Source organism: Neodothiora populina (genome assembly GCF_041146345.1).
Source record: "Neodothiora populina strain CPC 39397 chromosome Unknown canker_contig_3, whole genome shotgun sequence".
Taxonomy (NCBI): Eukaryota; Fungi; Ascomycota; class Dothideomycetes; order Dothideales; family Dothioraceae; genus Neodothiora; species Neodothiora populina.
The window spans coordinates 803,447-827,311 of NW_027191417.1; the positions used below are offsets into that span (position 1 = coordinate 803,447).

At 52.9% G+C, this 23,865-nt stretch overlaps 9 protein-coding genes across 10 annotated transcripts; 4 read left to right on the forward strand and 5 right to left on the reverse strand.

Annotated features, from left to right (window-relative positions):
- Nucleotides 1–132: 132 nt before the first annotated feature.
- Nucleotides 133–3,243, forward strand: AAFC00_004681 (uncharacterized protein; the record flags this gene model as incomplete). The annotated part of the gene is made up of 1 exon (XM_069344362.1): nucleotides 133–3,243. The coding sequence occupies one exon, from the start codon at nucleotides 133–135 to the stop codon at nucleotides 3,241–3,243; it is 3,111 nt and encodes a 1,036-aa protein (XP_069196780.1).
- A 548-nt stretch (nucleotides 3,244–3,791) lies between these two features.
- Nucleotides 3,792–6,664, reverse strand: AAFC00_004682 (uncharacterized protein; the record flags this gene model as incomplete). Its single annotated transcript, XM_069344363.1, has 3 exons — nucleotides 3,792–4,355; nucleotides 4,417–5,671; nucleotides 5,733–6,664. 3 exons carry the CDS (start codon nucleotides 6,662–6,664, stop codon nucleotides 3,792–3,794), a joined length of 2,751 nt encoding a protein of 916 aa, XP_069196781.1.
- Nucleotides 6,665–7,771: 1,107 nt separating this feature from the next.
- On the reverse strand, nucleotides 7,772–8,505 carry AAFC00_004683 (uncharacterized protein; the record flags this gene model as incomplete). The annotated part of the gene is made up of 3 exons (XM_069344364.1): nucleotides 7,772–8,263; nucleotides 8,328–8,418; nucleotides 8,480–8,505. 3 exons carry the CDS (start codon nucleotides 8,503–8,505, stop codon nucleotides 7,772–7,774), a joined length of 609 nt encoding a protein of 202 aa, XP_069196782.1.
- Nucleotides 8,506–8,906: 401 nt separating this feature from the next.
- On the forward strand, nucleotides 8,907–9,399 carry AAFC00_004684 (uncharacterized protein; the record flags this gene model as incomplete). The annotated part of the gene is made up of 3 exons (XM_069344365.1): nucleotides 8,907–8,957; nucleotides 9,061–9,188; nucleotides 9,261–9,399. The coding sequence occupies 3 exons, from the start codon at nucleotides 8,907–8,909 to the stop codon at nucleotides 9,397–9,399; spliced, it is 318 nt and encodes a 105-aa protein (XP_069196783.1).
- A 600-nt stretch (nucleotides 9,400–9,999) lies between these two features.
- Nucleotides 10,000–11,787, reverse strand: AAFC00_004685 (uncharacterized protein; the record flags this gene model as incomplete). 2 transcript variants are annotated; one of them, XM_069344366.1, is made up of 5 exons in its annotated part: nucleotides 10,000–10,581; nucleotides 10,658–10,880; nucleotides 10,990–11,024; nucleotides 11,193–11,355; nucleotides 11,786–11,787. In XM_069344366.1, coding segments are annotated over 5 exons (1,005 nt in total). The 2 variants fall into 2 exon arrangements, with proteins under 2 accessions (XP_069196785.1, XP_069196784.1); XM_069348185.1 differs by lacking the exon at nucleotides 11,786–11,787 and having other exon boundaries at nucleotides 11,193–11,198.
- Nucleotides 11,788–13,990: 2,203 nt separating this feature from the next.
- On the reverse strand, nucleotides 13,991–15,196 carry AAFC00_004686 (uncharacterized protein; the record flags this gene model as incomplete). Its single annotated transcript, XM_069344367.1, has 1 exon — nucleotides 13,991–15,196. The coding sequence occupies one exon, from the start codon at nucleotides 15,194–15,196 to the stop codon at nucleotides 13,991–13,993; it is 1,206 nt and encodes a 401-aa protein (XP_069196786.1).
- A 3,446-nt stretch (nucleotides 15,197–18,642) lies between these two features.
- Nucleotides 18,643–19,772, forward strand: AAFC00_004687 (uncharacterized protein; the record flags this gene model as incomplete). Its single annotated transcript, XM_069344370.1, has 7 exons — nucleotides 18,643–18,656; nucleotides 18,724–18,795; nucleotides 18,873–18,907; nucleotides 18,973–19,050; nucleotides 19,115–19,237; nucleotides 19,296–19,648; nucleotides 19,713–19,772. 7 exons carry the CDS (start codon nucleotides 18,643–18,645, stop codon nucleotides 19,770–19,772), a joined length of 735 nt encoding a protein of 244 aa, XP_069196787.1.
- A 923-nt stretch (nucleotides 19,773–20,695) lies between these two features.
- AAFC00_004688 (uncharacterized protein) lies at nucleotides 20,696–21,880 on the forward strand (the record flags this gene model as incomplete). Its single annotated transcript, XM_069344371.1, has 1 exon — nucleotides 20,696–21,880. The coding sequence occupies one exon, from the start codon at nucleotides 20,696–20,698 to the stop codon at nucleotides 21,878–21,880; it is 1,185 nt and encodes a 394-aa protein (XP_069196788.1).
- A 216-nt stretch (nucleotides 21,881–22,096) lies between these two features.
- Nucleotides 22,097–23,770, reverse strand: AAFC00_004689 (uncharacterized protein; the record flags this gene model as incomplete). Its single annotated transcript, XM_069344372.1, has 2 exons — nucleotides 22,097–23,153; nucleotides 23,208–23,770. 2 exons carry the CDS (start codon nucleotides 23,768–23,770, stop codon nucleotides 22,097–22,099), a joined length of 1,620 nt encoding a protein of 539 aa, XP_069196789.1.
- Between the last annotated feature and the right edge of the window lie 95 nt (nucleotides 23,771–23,865).

The window sequence follows — 23,865 nt, forward strand, 5'->3', positions numbered from 1 at the left end:
ACTTTCTGATATTGTTGATATGGCTGTTGGTCTAGCCAAGGAACCACAAGGACATTGAGAGATATGATTATTGATTAGTCCTCACTTCTACTAATTTCCTTCGTATATTGCCGACTTTCTTCGTCTCCGCCGATGGAAGCTGCAATCCGCTGGTCTCCCTTGTCCACGGATGACTCGAGCCGATTCCTACTTGCTGATGTAGCCGGCAATGCACTGACTTTGTGTCAAATCGATGCGCTGAAGAAGGGTCAACTTCGCTACACTCCCCTTGCTCACCGCGATCGTCTTCCCAACTTCACTGCATTTGACTGGTCAAAGACCGACGACTCGCTCGTTGCTCTGGGTCTGTCGTCCGGTGAAGCTTCTGTACTCAAGATCTATCCTGAGCAGCCGAATGCCGAATCTGCGCGGAAATTCGAGATCAAGACCCAGCGGAAATGCAACACCATCACTTTCAGCTCGGACAATTGGTTAGCCGTTGGTCTAGACCGTGTCCGCAACGACCACTGTCTCGCTGTGTATGATCTCAACAACAAGGACAGAACAGAGCCTCTGAGCAAACTTTGTCTCTCCGAAGCCGTGACCAGTGTTAGGTTCTTTCCCTCGCATCCACTTGAGCTATTGGCTGCTGTCAATCGCTCTACCATCCGTCTGTACGACCTGAGGGATTCACATACTAGCACTGCCGGTGTTGGGACCTTTGGTCCTACCAAATTGGTCAACAACATCGCCATAGATCCGCTGGACGAGAATTACTTTGCCTCCGGTGGTTCCACGGCGGATCCATGCGTCACTGTCTGGGACAAGCGTTTCCTCAACCGATCGGCTGGAACGCCTGGCCCCGAAGGGGCTTCAAGCGCTGCCGTGCTCGAGCTACGCCCGGCCGTTGATAACAGCCAGACCACGAGTATATGGAGTGTCAGGTTCTCTGGTCTAAAGCGAGGCCGCTTCTGTCTCCTGTCTAGCTTCGGCGAGTTGAAGGTCTACGACACTTCTCAACACCAATTGACCTCGCCTTCGGTTCCCCCTCCGCCGAATCCCTACGGAGGTGCTTCATGGAACTCCCAGCACTATGTTTCCAGGACGCACAATCTGAGGGAACCGCATCATAATACCCAGCCACAGCGAGATGCTGCTCCGAAAGTGATTGCATTTGATTGGTTGTCAACAGGCGATAGCAACGGACAGTCCATGCTTACCTTACACGCAGATCGAAGGGTAGACCTGACTCATGTCCCAAACCCTGCACTTTTGAGCATGACAGCTCGTAATGATTTGGCGCTCTGTCGCGAGGACGTGCTCGTTTTCGAGCCAAGCGTGAGGCGCGCAAAGGTGTCCGAGGAGATAGCCTTGATGAATGGTGAAAAGGAACAGCAAGTACAAATCATCGATCAGACTCCTCCGCCGGGCTTTACCGAGCGCGTCAAGCCACTCGATCAGCAAAGCTTGAGGGTTCTGAATGGTTCCATCACGACTGCAGCTGCCAGAACCGAGAAATGGCTCGACGACGGAGTCGGGAGCATGCCAGCCATCGTGCGTCAGGAAGATTTTGCTGATTCCTTGGCTTTACTCACTGTTCCGCGGCGACGCTGTCAGGAGGGATACCTCATGGACTGCAAGCGTAACGTCAAAATCGTCGCTGATGATCCCACTTTAGTAAAGTTATGGATAACGATAGGCAGACTCGAGGATTTGGCCGGCAACGAAGGCATGGTATCAGAGTCTCTGGACTTGAGCTATCTCGGTGTCAATGCGATCTGGCAAGGGACGGTTGGAAAGAGCTCAAACAGAATCCTTGAGACACGCTCATCCATACCTCAGAGATTTGAAGACGCGGTCGTGGGCATTCTGGATAAGCAAGACCTTCCGCCTTTCGAAGGCGCCGAGTCGGAAAAGCCGCACCAGCGACAGTTGTGCCTAGCCATTTGTGGAGCCTCGTTTCGCCTCGAGGACGTGAAAGAAAAGTGTGACATGATGAAAGACGACGGGCAGTATTACAAAGCCATCGCGATCGCCATGGTTTATGGTTACAAGAACCTAGCCTTGGGTATTTTGCGTGTCTTGATCCGTGGGAAGATCATCCCCAACATCGGACTCGGCGCTCTGATTGCTTCTGATGGACTGAACAGCGAGCAGAAGGAGATGTGTTCGTGGCTCGAGGAAGACGCCACAGACGCCTACCTGCAAGCTATCCTCTTATATCTCGGGACCGGCAGGTGGATCTACGTAGTGAACAAGATGGAGCTAGAGCTCGATCTGTCAGACCGACTCATCATCGCCTTGATCCATCTCGACGACAAACAAATCACCACTCTACTCGAAAGACTGACGAGGCTGTTCACGATAGCAGGAAACACAGAAGGCGTGCTATTGACCGGTCTGACAGCAGAAGCAATGGATCTGTTCCAGTCCTACATACGCAAGACCAACGACCTGCAAACAGCGGTATTGGCAACAGCATTCACGAACCCGCGCTACGTCGACGACGTGAGATGGGATATGTGGAAAGAGACGTATTTCCTGCAGATGCAGTCATGGAGGACATTCATCGAACGCACAAAGTTCACCATGCAACACAACCGCAAGTCAGCCACGCACAAGAACCAGATCCTAGTCAAGACTCCACCTCGCCAACTGACACTTCGATGCGCACACTGTCAGGGATCCCTAGCCAAACACATTGAGAGCGACCAAACCCAGCAGCAGCAACAGCATGGGCATCATAACCAGCAACACCACCACAACAACAGCCACAGCAGTCCCACGAGACCCGGCGGCGGCGGCGGCGGCGGGCCTTTACCACCACCCCCAGCAGCCGCAGCAGCAGCCGCGGCCGAAGCAGCGACCCGCACGCGCAACACCGGCCCAGCCACAAGCACAGGAACAATCTGTCCGCGCTGCGGCCGCCACCTGCCTCGCTGCGCACTATGCATGCAATGGCTGGGCACCCCCGAGCCCTTGCGCGTCAAACGACCTCTCAACAACTACCATCACCATCACCACCAGCAGCAAAACTCGTTTGGATACGCAGACAATGCCGCGGCTACAGGACCAACAAGTCTAGACCTGCTGTCAGAAAAAGAAGCAGGAGGAGGAGGAGATGCAGATGTCATGGCTGGCTTCGTGACGTTTTGCGCCAGCTGCACGCACGGCTTTCACGCGCATCATGCCAGGACGTGGTTCGCTAAACATGCCATGTGTCCCGTGCCGGACTGTAGGTGTCTTTGTGGGTTGAGAGGGTAATTACTTTACATCGGGGGGGAGCGGGGGCGGCAGAAAGTATGGAGTAAATATACAATGATATGGAACAGTGATAGCCCGATGGCTGTATATGCTCAGTTTCTTTCCTGAAAGTTAGGAATAACATGGATAAAACGCTAAAGACAAGAAGTGGCCAGGAAGAGAGAGAAAAAGGGAGAAAAAGACGAGAGAGGCAGGTAAAAATGGAGAAGAGATGTGAGATGTTTTATTTCTTTATACAGTGACATATACATAACCCCTGCCCAGAAAGAACGACAACGGAGGAGAAGGAAAAAAAACAAAAAAAAACAGAGTGGATGGGTGGAGGTTACATATATAGATAATATGCACAATTCATTGATGATACACGCCTTTCTCTCTCTCTCTCTCTCTCTCTCTCTCTTTCCGTTCATGTGGCGAGACAGATGAAGCCATCAGCACTCTCCGCGCTCAATTCCTCCGTGTTCTCCGCCTGTCCTATGCTGTAAAATGCTAACGCTTCATGGCCGACAGCCTCAGTGCCTTTCTCATTCATGCATGTGGTGGCTACGCTATAGCTTCTTAATCTCAAACATAGTAGGAGCGGCAGACCCGGGCGTCGGCGGCAGCGTAGGGCCATCGTCAGGCTTAGCGGTATCAGGCGTAGCAGAAGGCGGCTCGGGCGGCGGCGCGACGTCCTCGCCAGGGATCTTGCCGCCTCCAAAGTACTTTTCGAACTCTTCCTTTTCGCCCCACTGTCTGGGACCCAGCAGGCGCACGAGGTCGTCGCGCGAGAGGACTTCCTTGCGCAGCAATTCTTCGGCGACGATGCCGATTTCCTTTCGTTTTTCCTCGAGCAGGTCGCGACATTGCTTGTAGGCTTCGTCGACGATGCGCTTGACTTCCTCGTCGATGTTGCGCGCGGTCTCCTCGCTGTAGGGCTTTTGCAGTTGTTGCGAGGTGTCGTCTTCGTAGTATAGGTAGCCGACCTTCTTGCTCATGCCCCATTTGGTCACCATTGCGCTGGCCATGCGGGTCACTTTGTTGAAGTCGTCTGATGCGCCGGATGTCACTGTGTCGAAGTGCAGTTCCTCTGATACGCGGCCGGCTAACGTCATGGCCATGCGGTCTAGCATCTGAGTTGGGGAAATCATGATTAGTGAGTGGAGATGAAGGGAGAAAGGAACAGAAACTTACTTGATGCATGTTCATGAGGTAGGTGTCACCGGCCGGGAGGTACTGCGCGTAACCGAGAGCGCCCTGGCCACGGGGAATGATGGAAACCTTGAGTAGGGGATCTGCGTATTGGAAGTACCATCCACAAATGGCATGGCCGGCTTCGTGGTAGGCCACCGTCTTCTTCTCCTGTGGCGAGAGGACGAGCGACTTCTTCTCCAGCCCACCGATAACACGCTCGATGGCTTGTTCGAAGTGTGTCATCATGACCGAGTCTGCCGAGGCGCGTGCGGCGACGAGAGCGGCTTCGTTGACGCAGTTGGCAATGTCAGCGCCAGAAAAGCCAGGGGTGAGAGCGGCCAAACGACCCTTGAGGTAATCGATGTCTTCCTTGGTGACAATCTTCTTCAGATGCACGTCGAAGATCTGCTTGCGTCCGTCCATGGTGGGCTTGTCGATGGAGATTTGTCTGTCGAAACGTCCGGGACGCATAAGAGCGGCGTCGAGCACATCTGCGCGATTAGTTCCGGCCAACACGATGACCTGCTCCGACGTGTTGAAGCCGTCCATCTCGGTGAGAATCTGGTTCAGTGTGCTTTCTCTCTCGTCGTTGCCACCACTGAAGTTGTTCTTGCCACGAGCCTTTCCAATGGCATCAATCTCATCGATGAAAATAATGCAAGGGGTGTGTTTCCGCGCGTTGGCGAAGAGGTCTCGCACTCTCGAAGGACCGACACCGACAAACATCTCGACAAACTCGGAACCACTGACACTGAAGAAAGGCACGCCTGACTCACCAGCAGTGGCCTTTGCCAGGAGCGTCTTACCCGTACCCGGGGGCCCTGATAGAATAGCACCGCGGGGGATCTTGGCACCGAGCTTCTGGAATCTGGCAGGCTCCTTCAGGAAAGAAACAAACTCCATGATCTCGACCTTGGCTTCATCCATGCCTGCCACATCGGAGAACTTGACCTTGACGTCAGTCTCGTGGTTGAACTTCTTGGCTCTGCTTCGGCCCATGCCGAAGACACCACCGCCACCACCTCCTGCACCGGAGGCAGCGCGCTTGGAGAACCAGAAGATGGCACCGATGAATAACAGAGTAGGACCGAAGCTGAAGACGGTCTCCAACCAGGGAACTTCACGAGAGTATTGGACAGGGATTCTTTCCGCGGGTGGGATGCCGAGCTCCTTCTGTGCCTCGTCGGCCTTTCTCTCAAACGCCTCGACGGAACCGATGGTGAAGTAGTATGAAAAGTTTGCATGTTGGGCGGGGCTGCGACGTAAATGTCAGTATATGAAACCAAACAAACAGGAGGGAAGGGGCGACAGCATACCTTTCGGGGTACATGGCAGCGACAGCCTCACGGTGAAGATGGACTCGCACTCTGCTGTTGTTGATGACGACCAGTTTCTCGACGAGGCCCTTGTCGAGGAAAGTATTCCTGAACTCTTGCCACGTAATCTCGCGCGAGTTCTCGCTAGGAGCGACCAGTCGATAGAGTAAGTACGAGGTGAAAGCAGCAAGCAGGATCGTGTTGAAGTCGAGCTTGATCTCGGTGAGGGGAGATTCGCCTTCTTTCTTCGACTTGCTCTTGCTCTTGCCGGCGCCCGGATCGTGAGCGCCAGACTTTTGCTGACCGGCGACATGGCCGTCTTCCTTGATCTCGGCCTCGAAGGTCTTCCTGGCCATGGTGGAGACTTGGCGCCACAGTTTGGCCGCGGTGGCGGGAGTCATTGTGCCCTTCTTCACTTCTTCCATCGTGTCGCGGAGTTCCTGCGGGATGCCGTCCTGGCGGATCTTTTCGTAGACCTTCTCGACGTCCTTCATCATGGCCTGAGGCATGCCCTTCTTTATCTGGTCGAAGACGTTTGATAGTTCCTTCTCTTCCTCTGGCGTCAGCGACGAGAAGCCCGGCCGTGACGAGGCGGAGGGCTTGTCGCCGCCCTTTTCCGGTGACATGGGACCGTTCTTGCTGTAGAGGTGTTCCATGCCCTTTGCGGAAGAGGAGGGCTTCTTGTCTGTTTTGTCTGCATCCTTGGCCTTGGCCTTGTCCTTGTCCTTGTCCTTGTCCTTGTCCTTGTCCTTGTCCTTGTCCTTGGGGTCCTCAGGCTGCTGGGTTGTGTATCGGCGCGTGCGCTGGTAAGCGTAGAGAGGTCTGGGTAGCGAGGCAGGGCGGAGAGACAGAGGTCGGCCTCTGGCAGAAGCGCCCAGCGACTGCCTCGAGAGGCGGGCCAGATGCGCGGGCTGCCGTAACAGGCTGCTCATCGTAGTAACCGCCCAATGAGCACGTCGGCTACGGTGGTGATGTGTGGGATGAGAGGGAGGTGGGGGAGGGAGGAGAGAGAAGGAGGGAGGAGAGGCTTTGTGAAATGTGTCAGTCGATTCGATCAGAGTATGAGCAGATGAGAAAGAGAATGCTTACAGGTTCGTCGCAGTTGATTGAGGCTGATGATGGATATAATTGTCTCTCAGAGTCGCTGGAGCCACTCGCCCTAGCATCTGCATCTGCATCCATGACGCTGAGTCTCGAGATACGTCGGTAACTGCCGCTCAGCGGCCTTGGCGGAGTCCACCGCCTTCCTTGTCTGTCCATTACCCGACTCCATCAATTATATCTTGCCTCACAGCTTCATTGAGTTATATGCTGTTGCACGTAAGGTAATCATGCATGTGCTGCGAAGAACATGGATGCGTGTGAGATGCTCATGAACAGGAATATTGTTTGCTTGATCCAATAATGCAACAATTTGGTTAAGTTCATCGTGGTACAATAGGTTGGTGTTCATCTCTCCTTCATGTAACGAAGTAATGTAGAACTTTACTCGAGCAACATTTGCAGTAGCAAAGGCTTGTACATATGGTCCTTTAGCCTGTACGATGGTCAAGGTACAACGTCGTTTCCATCCTATCTTGCCCTCCTCAAATCCGCGTTAGTGATGAGTGACGATTGGCTAGCGACTCGGCGTGGCAGATGCATGCTGCTGCTGATGAGCCCACCAGCAGACATACCGCAGGCACGCAACCATGTGCCAAGCCGCATCGGTAATGAGGACTCGGTAGGTAGCGAATAGCCTGGGATCAAGACTGGTCACGGCAACTCTGCTCACTCTGTTGTGATGGTACTGATGGCTCTCTGCTGGTGATGATCCTTGAAGCTCGGTCTTCTTTTGAAGCCAAGGTGCAGCTGCTGGTAATCAGGACAAAACAAGAGAAATTCCATAAGAATGGCCGCAACAGCCAGGTATTTTGACAGAACTCGAATGAAGCCTTCGACGCCCGCTTTCCCAGCAGCTTTTTCTGTGCATGATAAGAGCCCGAGACATGAACGCCAGTAAGAATGAAACAATATAACGCCGATTCCAGGCATCCGACTCATGCATCGACGTCCATCTCCTCTGCACCCTGTCCTCTGACGAGTCTTTGCTTCTTCTTGGACTTGAGTTTCTGCTGTGCCTTTTGTCTCTCGAGTTCCTCGACTTCCTCCTCGTCCAGCTCCTCCTCGTCCTCCTCGATGACGTCCATGGTCTCCTCTGGCTCGTCCTCGAGCGTCTCCTTGACGGCGTCTCTGTACTCCGGGGGGAGCAAGTGCTGGTGCTCTGCGACGAGCTTCTTGTCGGCCTCGAGCTGTCTCTCGCGGTTGCCCCGCATGCGGTTCTTGTAGAACTGCTTCTCGCGCTTGTTGCGAATCTCGCTGACTCTTTGCATGGCCTTGAGCGTGGTGGCGACGAGGTCACGGTTGTAACGCACAGGGACGTTGCGGCGGGCGGCGAACGACAGGGTGCTGTCGACCGTCATCTCCTTGCCGTGAGCGCGACGGAATGATTTCGTCCAGGCCAGCTTGCGCGGGTTACGCTTCATCTTGAACTGTTTGTTTGAAGGTGGTCAGATTGCGTCTGTACATCGAATGATCTTGTCAGATACAACATACGTTCTTGTGGCATTTCGACCTGCAGAATCGGAAGACTCTGGCATCGTTTCGGACGAAAGTGATACCCTTCGATGGGTAGCACGGCTGCGAGCTGTGAGGATGTCAGAAGAGATGCGCGGTGAGTGTGAGGGAAAGAAAGCAAAACAACGGACCAGAAATAACACGTCTCGATTCTCATCTTGCCTGGAACAAAGAGTCAAGGCAGATGCAAAGAAATGGGAGTGACGAAAAGCGAGATAGACTGGGTGGTGGTCGATAACTATCTCTGCCTGCTCTTCTGGGGAAGAAAAGTTTGGCTTGGCACGGCGACTTTTTGGAGATTTTCCATTCCTCATTCCTTCCCTCTTTGCTTGACTTTGAACCCCCATCAGCCCTATGGGGACAGTCGTTCCTGCCTGCGGCGAATCGACTTCACCTCCGCGTTCGAGCAGCTTCTCCGCCTTCCGGATCTCTATGAATCTCATTTCCATCCATTCAATCAATTAACCGTCTTTTCTTTCGTCCACTCTTCGCCTGACCCTTCTGTACCGTCGTCTTGTCCACACATTCAATTCACTCTCATAACAGTCTCTCGACACCATGGCGACCGCTCTCGCTCTCGGATTCGGTGTCGCAGCCGCCGCCTTTTTCGTACGTCTGCCTCGGTCTTTGCCGCCCAGCTTCCAAACGCTTTTGATCAAAGCATGCGATATGATACAGGAATAATAGCATTCACTAACAACAAATCCAACAGGGTCGCGCCGGTCTCGTTGCACTCAAGCGCTCTCGCGGTCAAGTCGGCGCAATGGGCAAAGCATTCTACAAGGGCGGCTTTGAACCCAAGATGACTCGCCGTGAAGCCGCTCTGATCCTCGAAACCTCGTGAGTCTTTTTTTGCCCTTTCTCATCGGCATACCAAACATTGTTCCTGACATATGCATCTGCTTCCCACAGAGAACGTGGCATTACGAAAGACATAATCCGCAAGAAGCACCGTCAGATGATGCTCAGCAACCACCCCGATCGCGGCGGAAGCCCGTATCTCGCCACTAAAATCAACGAGGCGAAAGAACTCCTCGAGAAGACGACATGATCTCGGTTTCCCTCCCTTTCGAAGCCGCTATATGTCTCCCTTACGACCTCCCGCTGTATTACCAACCAACACCCCGTCAGAAATTGTCTACAGATCACCAAAAACACCCTTTTCTAGGATAAGCGCGGCGTTTGGCGGCAACCTTTTTTTTTAGGCTGTATCATGGATCACTATCTTCCGTTATCGCATTTGTTGGCTATATCATGAGCATGTTTTTTATTTACTGTAAAATCGCCACTCTTCACGGCATTTCTGCGGACGATTTCCATTCGCTCCGCAATTGTACAAATATAACGTTTTTCACAAACTACATCTGACCTCTCTCGACCGAATTACAAATTAACAAAGCAAGAAATAGGAGTTGGTGTTTGTGTATCAACAGTCGCATCTAACATAAAAAGCCAACTGCGGGAAAACGCCTCGCTCCCTTGCTTGCTCGCTCGCTCGCTCAAGCTAAGACATCTATCATGCGCACCTCTAGAGAACGTCAAAGTAGCCACCCCAGCATCATAAATCCAAGCAAAATGAACAGATATCAAAAACAAGAAACAGACACCCGAGAACAGGGACGTTGACAACGATGACCAACAACAACCCTGCTCAATCTTCCAAACTCCTGACTTTCTCCACCATCTCGACAACCAAAGCCTTAAAGTCCTTTCGCCGCTCAATCGGTACGACATGCCCCTGACCCTCGAAAAACGCCTTTTTGACGCCCGCCTCCTCACCTCCCAGATCAGCAAGCATCACTTCTCCATGCGGGAACGTAATCATCCTGTCCAGGGTACCATGCACGACCATGATCCTCTCGCGCCCGATCTTGTCCGCCAATTCCCTCAATTGCTCCGGCGACTTATGATGCCAGCCGGCGGCGACCGCCTGGGCCATGAACCCCGTGCGCCCGAAATACTGCGGCTGCGAGCGCTTGATGACTTCGCCGGCAGCGAAGCGGTCGCCGTTTGTAGGAAAGGGCTCGACAACGGCTTCGGTGTCGTCTGGTGCGTTCAGCCAGGATTCCGTGTACAGGTTTCGCTTGACGTGGTAGAGTTGCGAGTCGATGGATTTCGGGATGAAGAGGTTGATTCTGTTGCGCAGGTTCTCGATGAAGCCGACGGTGTTTACCAGCCGCGCCGCTGTGGAGACGAGGCTTAGGGAGCGGACTCGGTCGGGGATCAGGTAGGCCTTTTGGTTTCTTTTAGTTCTTTTGTTGTTCTCGCTGTTGCTGGTGTCGAAGAAATGAAAGTAGTATAGAACATACCAATTCCTGAGCTATCATACCGCCCATACTGATGCCCACGACATGCAACTGTCGCTTCTCCGTCCAGCCCACATGGTCAAGCACTTCAATCAGATCCTTGGCCATTTCCGAAGTCGAGTATCGCATCAGCGGCTTGTCGCTCTCGCCCATGCCGCGGTTGTCGACGATCAAGGACGAGTAGGTTTCCGCTTCGGTGTGCGAGAAGTCTTTGGTTTGTCTTTGCCTGTTTTGTGTGGTGGTATTGGTTAGGAAGAGGCTGTGCTGATGGTCTCATTTTCTCCCCGGTTGGAATATTGAAATTGGTGCTTGTGCTTGGTTTGGGGGACACTCACCATGCCCATTTCATGCCTCCTAGACCCATAATCCACTGTTTTACCCGAATATACCTTGTCAGCTTGACACATCTACCATCAACGGATATACATCTCTTCCCATATCTGTGCCATAACCCTTGGATCGTCGCCCCGTCTTGGCCAGCAACCGTAGATGGACAGCAATACAGAACACGCGAGAAGAGAAAGAACCGGTCACTCACCACCATATGTTCAGGCCCCTCGCCATGAATCTCCCAAGCCACATTGATAGGTCCCCCCTTTCTGTCTTTAGCCACAGGCAAAACACCTTTTTCCCGCGCAGGCAGATCCCATGTCGTGTAGGGAAACTCCGGGTGTTTCTTGACTTGTTCTGCTGTCAGAGGCCTAGATGATGACGAAGAATGAGACAATCTGCCTTTCTGGACTTGTGGTTCTGGGGTTCATGTGATGTTGAGGTGACTTGATGAGAAAGACAAGAGAACGACGAGAGATATGGATCGTTTCTACAGTATATACAGGCGGTACGTGGAGGCGTGAGGTTGGGGACGTGGACACAATATGGCGATTGCGATTGCGGTTGCACATGTGCATGATCGGGCCCATATCCAATCACTCATTGCTACCCGTCCGTGTACACCAGCCGACCGCGTGCCTTTTCACCCTGTGGCTTTCCTATCCCTCATTCTCTCAATCGCGCAGAAAGAGAGAAATAGAACACCTACATACGTACTGCTATCCACATCCGCCGCCACTATTGTATGGACTCCAGAAACATCACAATCACAACAGGGAAAGAGAGAAAAGTTATACGTACATTCTTGCTTGCGACCCTCTTCCCACTACAGTTGTAGCAAAGGCTATGCTCGACTCTGAATCTTCTCGGGTAGATGTTCCGTGCTAGATATGTTTCGTGTCTGCGCGTTGTATACTGCGCTTTCTATCGTTCTCGGTTTCGAGCCTTATATGTTTGACCAACTCGAATGAAGTTGCGCGCGGCGCGCCCTCTTGTGACGTCGGGTACACGCTAGAGAGCAAGATTGCGGCACAGGACTAAACGAAGATGCGTAATATACTATAGCAGAATAAGAACCTTGAAGTCTGATTCTCGAGGTGCGCCAGATATCCAATTGCTTCGCAGAACAGAGAGTAAGAAGGAAGAAGAAGAAGAAGAAGAAATGTACACGAGAGAAAAAAAAGATGGTGATTGGCATATAGATCATCTACGCAGCCTGACTCGAATTTAATTATCTCAAGATATGGCGACCGGATTGTCGGATTTACCTACCTTATCGTTAATCGCTCCACTAACCGACCGACCTTCCGACTAGGTACTTGTACTGTACCTACCTACTAGGTAACTCAGCTACCGTAATCGTTTTTCCCCAAGAAAATAAAGTGGAGCGAGAGCACTTGCGCTGTGCTTGCTGCTCGATAACACTCTCTTCCCAGCCTTCTTTTTCTTCTCTCTCTCGAGAAATAGGAGGGGGCTTCTCTTATGTTCGATAGTTCTTCCTTGTGACTTACGTACGTTGTTTGTTATACTATGCCTCGCTGCACGGTAAGGTAACCGAACAAAGGCAGCCGTGGAACACCAACATACCTGCTGCGACCTAGCAGATGACAACACAACAAGTCTCCCAGAGCAATGAACGCCCATCCATGACCCGGGACTGCAAGCTAGCACTATGAATACTGTATACACAGTTATAAATCGTGCCCAGTTTCTACGTAGATCAATGGCAATCGCTCTCCATCTGCTCTCTGTTATAGTACGAGTACAAACGTCTATAGCTAACACATCACTCTGCATGAAACAAAGCTACGAGATCTAATATAGTGGTTTTATCTATTTCTATTCCCGTGGGATACTCGTACAGCAGCACATAATTTCTACACATACATGCATACATACGTAGGTACACACACATATGCGATCAAGCAAGCGAGTACCTTACTTGTATCCATCCATGCATGCTGTGTAGAGGAACCCTTTCCGACTCTCCTCATCCTCCTCGTCGCCTTATCGCTTATCAGAGCCTTCTCTGTGTTAAGGTATGTTTCGCGAGAGAACCGTGATAAAAAGAGCCGAGAGATCATCACACTACGATACGGTAAGAGGCTTGGCGGGGCTCGGTAGATCGTTTGATGGTTGATAACAGTACCTTACCTATGCAACCTTTACTCTCGGCTTGTGTGATGTGAAAGTAGGCGATGGCGAGGAAGATAAGCCTCTCTTTCGGTGGAGTGTTGGCGAGCTTTAGGAATGAGGAGCCAGGACTAGACAGGGTGGGATCCAGATGAATACACATCAGTGTGGAGGGGAGATGTTTTGTCATACAACCATTTACGGTTGGTATCGATATACGTAGCATTTTGCATACAGAGTGCCCCCCCCCCCAAGGAAGAAAAGAACAAAATGGAAAACTGAAGGTGGATCAAGTTAATGAGACCTTCCTTTTCGTCTTCTTCCTTTTCTTCCCAAAGCACTCTTGCTGGTGTATGCAAAGCCATGCTAGCTTTTCTAGGTTATGTTTGTTTGTTGGATCTGGACCCCTATCTATTGGCCATCTCATGTCGAGCTCTAGCACCGGTGTTCCTCCCTGATGCGAACTCAAGTCTTCTGCCTCTCCTCTATCTCTTCTCTCTCGTTCTCATCTGCATCATCGTGATGATTGGCAATCTGATATGCAGCAGAGCAGGGTGGTGTTGAGCAAAATTCGCTTTCACCCGAATGTTGAAATTATTAATAAGAAAAAGAATCCTTCTCGGAAAGATCTAATAGCATAAAGACAAGTGCGTCACCCTGTCAATCCAGGTCCTCGCCGTAGTCAGCACTTGATATATCGGCGAGGCTGGTGCCCAGTGTCGTGTCTCGTAAAAGAATAGAAAGTCGTCGTTTTCTCCCTCACGTATCTCATTCCGCGTGACTCATCAACATGTCATGTCGTAAGTCTCGCCTGTGCAGCGTACTGCAACGCGAATTAAATACTGTCGATTTATCAATCGATGTCTGTAATATTCACATCGAACCCATGCGCAGCAAGGCCTCGATGGCTTCACGTTCTTGTGAAGTCTGGTCGGTACGAGTGGGGATGTTGTTGCTCATCTGAGGACCGAGAGTGGGAGAAATCGGTGCACCAGGCGGCCGCCTGGCGTAGTGCGGGGCTGCCCACGACTGTGGCGGCGACCGGAGGGCCCCTCCAAGATTTGGTGAAGGATAAGCAGACGGCCGCCGGGCGTCGAAACGCGAGCCTGGAATGCTGATGAGATTATAGTTCCGACGGACACTGGTCGAGGCTGCGGTAGACAATGAGGCCTTTCGCAACGTGTCGGGGCCAATGGCGGCCCAGTCCTCCTCCTCGGTCTCATCGCCAGCACTGTCCGAGGTCATCGAGTCGTCCTCGGATACCGACAGCGAGGAGCCGTCCAAGGACATTTTGTCCGCCTCGTGGCCAGCCATACTCATGTCGTCGAGATGCTCGCCAAAGGCGGACCGAGGCGCCCATGAGCCAGCCCAGCTCTCCTGGCCGGGGTCATTGCGGACGCTAGAGAATGAGAAGCCAGTCTCGTGGTGGGAGGTACTATAGCTGCCGACGTCACTCTCGGGTGGTGAGAGCTTACCATCCCGATAAGGAGCGTTGTAATCCGGTGTGTCTCCTTTGCGATGGGCATCCCAACGACCCCAGCCAATCTTCTCGAACGCAATGTCGCCGTCGACACCGCCGCCACCGCGGCTTTCCAACGCTGCAACGACAAGGCGACGTGCCTTGGCGGGAGGAATGCGGGTGAAACCTGGCACAGTCTGAGTAAGACAGGCCATGACGTGACGGATGGCGACAGGACCGTGGCCCAGTATGATGGCGGGCAAATGGTGCTTGGCGAGCATGGCGGCGGTGATGGACTGAGAGGACTCGAGCCCGGACAGCGCTCCCTTGCTGAGGGGAACCGGAGGCTGGTCCTGGGCGGCAGCGTGGTCCACGGCATCTTGCAAGTCGAGGTCTCCATCAATGTGCATTGGCGGAGGAGAGGCGAGGCTGACGCGCGCGACCTGGGCGGGGAGGTTGGGAGAGACGGAGTTGGGAGGGGTAAGCATGCCGGGGGCCTGCTTGAGAGCAGCAGACATGGCGCCGGTATGCTTAGTGTTGTATGGCATGGCAGAAGTGGTGCCAGACGATGAGGAGGAGGCAAATGCCATGGCAATGCCAGAAGTCGCCGGTTGAGCCATTAGGGTGGTGGGGTTGGGTTGGGCTTCCCTACGCGCGATGAGTCAGAGACGAGACGGTGTTGGAGTGGGAATGACGCGTTGATTGGTCGGCGCATTTGCTCTGCAGCGTCGCCACGAGAGGCGCGGCAGGAACAAGATGCCTCTCACAGGAACGAATATAACTGTGCGACTCACTTCAACTCGTGATGGAAGCTCTCAGGAACAGTGCTATGCTGGATAGTCACTGTAGAGACGAACAGCAGGGGTTCTGGTCGGCGTCGCGGAACTTGGCAGGCGCGTGTGTGTTGAGTGTGGGTGAGAGTGTGTACAAGTATATGCGGAGAGTCGGAGACACGGAGAGTGGGTGATGATAGTGAAGTAGTATGCGCGTTGGAAACAAGGCAACGAAGTTCAGTAGACAGCAAGTAGATCTGGCAAGTAGTGTCTGGCAAGTGGAATTCGGTGTCTTTGTGTGTGCGAAAAGCTGACAGGTAGCAAGAGGGAGATATCGGGTCGACAAGCGAATGTGTGAGTGTGTATTGTGTGTGCGTATGTGTGTAGTATTATGACGGTACGGGAGTCAAGGTACACTGATGGGTTGGCAGGTGCCATTGTGCCAACCGTGGCACCGCCGTCCGCCTTGATTGGATCCCTCGACGGGGATGCCTCGAGGGGGGTCCCTCGATCGGGTGTAGGTTGGAATGAGCAGGAACAGTCAGTAGGGTACCGCGTGCCACATGCCACCTGCCACGTACCTTACCGCATACAGTTCAACCTGAAAGTCTGCGACACAGCCGTGGCGGCCAATGTCCACGGGATCCCTATGGGCCTGAGAGGGGCTCGATCCACAAACTCTAAGTTTACCCTCCGGTACCTTGAACGAGGCCAAGGCGTCTATCATTACCTCATCTTGCCTATGGGGATACCGCATCCATCCACGCCCACTGCCATATTCCCCCCACGAGCCTGATGCTGTTCCCTGAGAGGACCGTTGTCCTGAGGCATTATTTCCCTGCGTCCATCACACACACTCTGCCATTTTCCCACGTGTCTGCGGCGCTTCCCAACGTGTACGGGTCAGCTGTGTCTTTTCTTTCTCGTTACAACAACGAAAAGCGATCCGTTCTCTAGTACGGACATGGTGTTACCTAGTCTTACCTGTCCGAGGCCTGCTGACTTGTAAATGCACCATTGTCTTATCAAGTGGCCGCCACATGCGTTGGGGCTTGTGGTTCGCTCCGAACACAGGAGCTATTATCGGGACCCCCTTTTGGGGTAAAGGCTCCAAGTCCTATCTCGCTAAGCCCACGCTGGAGTTTATCTACAAGCATCTCCAAATCATGCTGCTGTAGCCGCTCTTGTTGGCTTCCCGTCATATGACGGCCGCACTCAACATCTTACTGTCCATTCGATTTAATTCTATCATGCCATGCTCAACACAAGGCTACAAAAGCCGATTGCGAATGCCCTCGACACACAGTACATTCTGTGGTTACAGCACACACTGTCGTTCCGACCCACAGCACAAAGAGCGAATCGGCCGATCGTTGTCATTCGCGGGCCGTCGCGCGTCGACTGCCCTTATCTTCGACTCCGCCGGCGTTGCCGGCCTCCTGCAATGTAAGAGTACAGTACAGAAGAGCACTCTATCATGCAGTCCTTGCAATTCAAATGTTACTTGTATTGTACCTTATCTCCCTTAGGAAGTAAAGGATGACTGCCTCTATGCCCCACTACCTGCCGTCAAGAATGCTGTAAGTTAGACAGCGCATGCGCTGTCCAGAAGAGCCGCCAGTTAAGAAGAGCGACGGTAGTCTCGGAGCCAGCATCGAACTCCGCAAGTCATGTCCACTCGTCACTCGAGGCAAGTTCCCGCTGGGCTCACGTTGACGACGCGCACAGCACATGTCGTAATGAACATAAGAAGTAAATTCGGAGTCTCATCCTTAAGCGATTACAAATCGTGAACAGACACTCGTCACAGAAATCCACGTAAGACTGCTGGCTTCCGAAGGGTGATGATTCATGCCTCGTTATTCCGAACTTACTACACGACACTGTGACACTCCGACTTCAGTCTGCCCAATTCATTCACGTTCTTTCCAAGCCTCCTGCTGTCACTTGAGAATGTAAGCCGCCTACTTCTGACGTGGAACCGTACTGAGTCATATCCAAAAGAGTTCCGTGTGCGTGGTCTCTTGGTCATGACACAGTGAAGAGGTCAGTGCTATGTGATAGTCAACATAATTCACTCGTTGGGCCAGGACTCCGTCCGACTCACACCACAAGACTTGCATCCACAGCCACCTCCTCAGCAGGAAGAGGAGCAGCAGGTTGAGCAATCGCAGTCGCCCATGTCTGCTATGTTTGTTACCTTGATCTTAGGGGGAAAAGCGTGAGATACGAAGATAAGTGTGTCCACTTTGAGTGGCAAAGACGAGTTCGAAGGTTTTTGCAAGGAGAGAAACAGGAAAGGTGATTGACCTCGAGGACCATTATATATGTCGTTCGCCAGTATGATTCGCCCAGGCAGAACCTGAAAAAGGTTTGCTCAGATGCAATGCATGAGGAAGAGGGGGTCTACTTGGTATGCGAGAGCTGATGGATTGCCAACTCATAACTCATGCAGAACCAAGACTTGCGCAAGCAGATCTTGTGAGGGGATGGTTTCGAGGATGTATCTGCTGGTGGATTGAATCCATGGTAGACGCAGGGTCAGGTAGCCACTGCTACCGCAGGCGAATTGGAGCTCCGCTATCAGGTAGGCTGCCACATTGAAAATGCGCGGCGTATATTTCGTTGGTGCTCAAAGGAGGGCAGAGTTCCGAGCGAAGTCGCCGGTCGTCCAGCATCCGGTGAGCTTGACCGAGAAAACCCAAACACCTGTTCAGGTCGTCGTAATGTGGATTGGAGCGATCTGACCACTACGGTACTCGATAGTGGACGAAAACGGAACGCTTCTATCCGTCTATACCAGGTGGTCTCGCGTCCGCGAGTCCGCGGACCTCCATCGTGGTGAGCTCGTGTCGCAAGAAGATGACTTGAGGTAATTGGCAGCAGGACCTTAGTCGAACATGTATCACTGTCGTGCAAGTGTTCCGGCGAGATTCAGCAACAAGAACCACTGGGGAGTCGTAGATATGTATACGTTTTGTATGATTGATATGGCACGAGTATGGCTAAGACTTTTAGGTTGGATTTGTATTAAGGGGACGAGAGTGCACGGGCCGACAGCGGGGGAATGCTCCTCCAATCACGGAGAGTGGTGTATTTGTCGCTGTTTACTGAACCACGAAAACATTGAACCAAGCAAGCTCGCCTCATTCCCACGATATAATATCTGTACCAACTTTTCTTTTTTGCGCTCGCCATAATCTCCCGCCTCTGCCTCAGCTGAAACAAACCTTGACACCGTCGAACCAAGGAAGAAACATATAGTCGACCAGATAACTGCAAACTGGGCCAAGATGGGTGAATCAAGGTGAATAATCTACAACTGCGATGCGCATGAGGGGTTGAAAGAGGGACATCACTGACCAGACTCCCAGACAAGAGCTACTGGCTTGGGTCAACGGCCTCCTCCAGCTAAATCTTACCAAAGTCGAGCAATGCGGCACCGGGTATGATTTCTTGTCCCACCGCAAAATGCTGCCTGCGCGGGAGGCGCCCTTGCCAGATCCGACTGACCATGATACAGTGCACCTTACTGCCAGATTTACGACAGTATTTTCCGTATGTCAAAGAACTGAGAACCAGGGCTCAACGAGAGACAAGAAGAAGAGCTGACAGTAGCGCAGTCGACTTGCCCATGTCTCGGGTGAAGTTCAGTGTCAACTCAGAATACGCCTACCTCGAGAACTTCAAGATTCTCAGCAGTAAGATACATCCTGGACGTTCCCATGCACGACAGCACATACTGATCTGGTCTCTCACTCGTAGACACTTTCCGCAAGCATCGAATTGATCACCCTGTACCAGTGGAGCAGTTGGTGAAGTGCAAGATGCAGGACAACCTAGAGTTCTTGCAGTGGACAAAGAGATACTGGGACCAATACTACCCTGGTAAGATGCAGCGAATACTGTCAAGCAAGGAATATAGGACTCACAAATATGTTCACAGGCGGCGACTACGACGCCCTAGCAAGGAGAAAGGGTGCTCCCGGCGGTCCCTCGGCATCTACTCCAGGAGGCAGAACCTCGACCACTGCACGGAGACCCGTCGCTAGCACGACAGGAGGAGCAAGGACCCGTACACCACTCGGAGGTGGCGGAGCTGTCAACGCAGCACTGCAGCAAGAAAACAATGCGCTCAAGGAAACGGTTCAGGGCTTGGAGCGCGAGCGTGACTTTTACTTCAGCAAACTACGGGACATTGAACTACTCGTTCAAGGAGCCATCGATGCTGACCCCGAGCTGGACAAGGAGGAGGACGGTCTCCTGAAGCAGATCCAGGCTATCCTCTACTCGACAGAGGTAAGACACTGCTAAAACTGTGCCCATCATCTAGTGATGCATGACTGACGCGCTCAATCGACAGGAGGGATTCGAGATCCCAGCCGAGGTCGAAGGAGAGTTGGTAGAGGAAGAGACATTCTAGATGATACCCCGTCATTCCTGGCGTTGAGCGTTTAGCGATTCTTTCGCCTCTCTCTCGGGCATAAGAAAGAACAAGCACAGGCAGTCACATCTGCTACAGTGGAGGAATAGGGCAAGGGGGGGATATGCTCGATGAGTGTGCAGCAGGTCTGTGATTGATAGAAAATGCGTTGATGAGCACGAAAGACCAGTAAAAGAAGTGTTGGCCTATCGCAGCCACAACATGCCTCCAGATGGCGAAGGTCATTCGAGGACAACACGAGGCTGTGACCCATGGTCGACTATTTGGCCGCAAAGATTGTTAGACCGCCTCCGGTGCATACATGGTCAATGACCTCGAAATGGAAGAAAAGGTTTCCTAATCGTCGTTTCTAAATGTCATGTGGGCCAAGCTAGGCAGCATGTCTTTTACGTCTCTGGGTGTTATGTACTGTTAGACCATTGCACGTGTCCAGGCTGCTGATCGTGAACGACGGGGTGTTCTTAGTGCGGTGTAGGTATGGTGGGACCTGGGAGCCTCCAGTGCACGAGCCAAGGATGATGACTTCACGCGGCATTGATATTGATCATACCTTGGATTAATCGCTCTGCACGTGCTGTAACTTGTGATTGTTGCTCCAAGACTTCAATCTGCGTGAGGTAGCGCATTTACACGCTTCTTGTATTTGTTGATTGTTGCCTGTCGTACAGTGTATCTTTGGCTTGTCTCGTCGCTAAAGCAGAACATACAGTGAAGCGATTACAATACAGCATACACTACATGCTGCTTTCACTTCAAGTAGGTATACAACTGCACACCATTGCGTAAACCGCGCCTACCTTATCTGTATACAAACCAATAGTGTTTCAACCCTTTCCTCCATGAGGCAACCATAATACACTACTCTACTTCGCCCAACAAGACAAATAAAAAGAAAAGAAAAGATGCCACAGCCACTCCAGATCTCCGTCCCGGAGACATCACTCTCATCCGGCGACAAACCCTACACTCTATATCATGTACAACTGACGCTTCCCATCCGCATCCACGAGACGAGCAAACGCTACTCGGACTTTGTCGACCTGCACGCCGCCTTGGTGTCGCAGACCGGGCTTCCGCCTCCAGCGACTCTACCCCCTAAAACCTGGCTGCGGCGAACAGTCGGCAACCCGACGTTGACAGAGTCCAGACGGCATGACCTGGAAGTGTATCTGCGGGCGATAGTCGACACGGAGGATAACCGATGGCGCGCGAGCAGCGCATGGCGCTCGTTCCTCAATCTCCCCGGCGGCGGCGGCGACTTGAACAACAACAGCAACGGCAGGACGAAACAAGCAATGGGTGTGCCCCAGGGCATGATCACCGACCCGGCGCAATGGCTAGACGTACACCGGGACGTCCGGACACAGATCCACAACGCCAGAGGTCTACTGAAGAAGCGCGAGGGCGCGCAAACAGCGCAGGAACAACACGCCGTCAGCGCCGAGGCCAAAGCGTCTCTCGTGCGGGCCGCGGCAGGCATCGCCCGACTGGAGGACTCACTCACGGCGCTGAGTCGGAAGAAGGGCGATGACGACGACGACGACGACGACGACGACGGAGGGTGGGGCGGGAATGCGAAACTGGGCGATGGCGAAATCAGAAGACGAAAAGACCTGATCGGCACGAGCAAAAAGGAAATCGAGAGTCTCGAGAGCAGTCTGAAGGCCTTGATCGTCAAGAACGCAGGGAGCATGCTCAATGGCTCCAGCGGCGGAGCAGCAGCGACCAGCGCAGACAAGGAAGCGCTATGGAAAGGCACCGGGGCGGCATCATCATCATCATCATCATCGAATGGCCAACGACCTCAACGCTCCGGAAGAGTTCTCGGCGGCTCATTCAAGGAAACCGACAGGACAAGAGAGCTGAACAACACCGGCGTCCTGCAGCTGCAGAAACAAGTCATGGCCGAGCAAGAGCAGGACGTGTTGGAGATTGGAAAGGCGGTCAGCAGGATGAAGGAGATGGGCATCATGATCAACGAGGAACTCGTCGTGCAGAACCAGATGCTGGATCTCACGGAGCAAGACGTCGACAGGGTCGGTGGCAAGATCGCGGTTGCGAAGAAGAAGATTGACAAGATTAGCTAGAGACGAGGTGGTGTGCGCTCTTGGGAGAATGAACAGAGAGAAAAAGAGTGATGATACGTATAATGTGGTTGATGTTTTTGCTTTTGCTTTTTTCTCGCATTCTTCTACTTCTTCGCATATGTCTATATACCCTGTAGCGTTCGAGCGACTCCCCCATGTTCTCTATCATCTAAATCAAACGCAGACCATCCTATCTTCGACATTGAAAAATCACACTCACCGATTAATCTTCTCCAGCCCTCTTCTCCTCTTACCCTTGACATCTCTGCCCTCCTCGATAGAAAGCAACGCCTCCCTCTTCTTGTCGCCAACAACATTCAACGCATCCCTGACAACGCGCGTCTCCACACTGACGCCCTCCTCCTTGTACTCGTCCATTTTCTTCCCCACCCTGTCCTCGATGGCCTGCACGAGCGCCACGTCCCTCTGGCCCACAAGGCTAATACTCGTGCCCTCCCTCCCCGCTCTCGCCGTTCGTCCGACGCGATGGATATAGTCGTCCGGGTCGCGCGGCAAATCGTAGTTGATCACGAGCCCGACATCAGGGATATCCAGACCGCGGGCGGCGACGTCTGTCGCGACGAGGATGCGCGCTGCGCGGGCGCGGAAGCGCGCCAGGTTGTTGATTCGCTCCGTGTGGTGCAGGGCCGAGTGCAGGGATGTGACGCGGTGGTCGAGCAGGCGCAGCATGTGCTCGAGCAGGTTGGCGGTCGAGGTGCGGTTTGCGAAGATGACGACTGACTTGTCGAGGTTGAGGGGCGTCGAGAGCAGCACGTGCAGGTATTTCTCCTTGTGCACTACGTTCACTAGCTGGTAGGTTTGCGTGAGGGTCGGTGGGATGGCTAGGTCTTCTGTGTCGACTTCGCAGATGAAGACGGGCGGTTTTCCCGGTGTTCGAGGCATGTCTTTCAAAGCGCGCACTTCGGGGGTCACGGTGGCGGTGAAGAGACAGGTTTGTCGCTTTGCTGCTGGGGGGAGCGCCGAGAGACAGGTTTCGACGTCCGGGAGCATGCTGCCTTTGCCGGATGCTAGGAGCCGATCTGCTTCGTCTAGCACGATGAAGCGTGCTCGTCGGAGTCCGCAGATGGTGTCTTCGCCTGACGTCCTGATGTGGTCTGCTAGTCTTCCTGGGGTGGCGATCACCACGTGAGGCCGTTTCGACAGGTCGATCGCCTGCGCTCTCATGTCTCCGCCGCCGGTCACTAGGACGGGCTTCAGAGATTGGGGTGCTGAAATTGCTTTGAATTGTTCAAAGATCTGTAGCGCAAGCTCTCTGCGAAAGGAAGATTAGTCTACCTGTCAATATAGTTTCTTGGGCGTCACAAACCTCGTCGGCGTCAAAACTACAGCAAATATGCCCACCGGATCTCTCGCCCACTGCTGCAAGATTGGAACCGCAAAAGCCACGGTTTTTCCGGAACCAGTTCGACTGCCGCCGATACAGTCTCTGCCTTTTAGGATCTCGGGAATACATCCTTGCTGGATACCGGTCGGGTTCTTGATGGCCATATTCGACAGGGAAGCCACAAGCCAAGGGTCGACATCAATGGCAGCGAAACTCGTTTTCTCTTTGATCGAGGCTTGAATCGTAGACGGGATGTTATTGTCATTATGCACGGCTTGGCTTGGTCTTGCCTTGATACGGCTCAATGTACTAATCGGTGCAGGTAAGACTGGTCGGGGCACCGAGTCCGAGTCTGAGTCTGAGCCTGAACCGGATCCTGTGGGTGACAGTCGTCTTCTCTTGCGCGAGCCATTCTGCTCCAGATCTACCGGACTGGTCGACCGCTGGCTGGGAGCACTGTCATTGTCGCTGTCACTGTTGGAGTCTGAGCGAGTTCTTCTGCTGGGCTTCTGCCCAGTCTTGGATTTAGACACAGACGAAGGCATTTGGTCACAGCCTTCTTGGTTATATAAGTCCGTCGGGCGACTTTATTTGCATGTCATCTAAAAGAAAAAGTCAAGGATAGATGTGAATTTCAAAG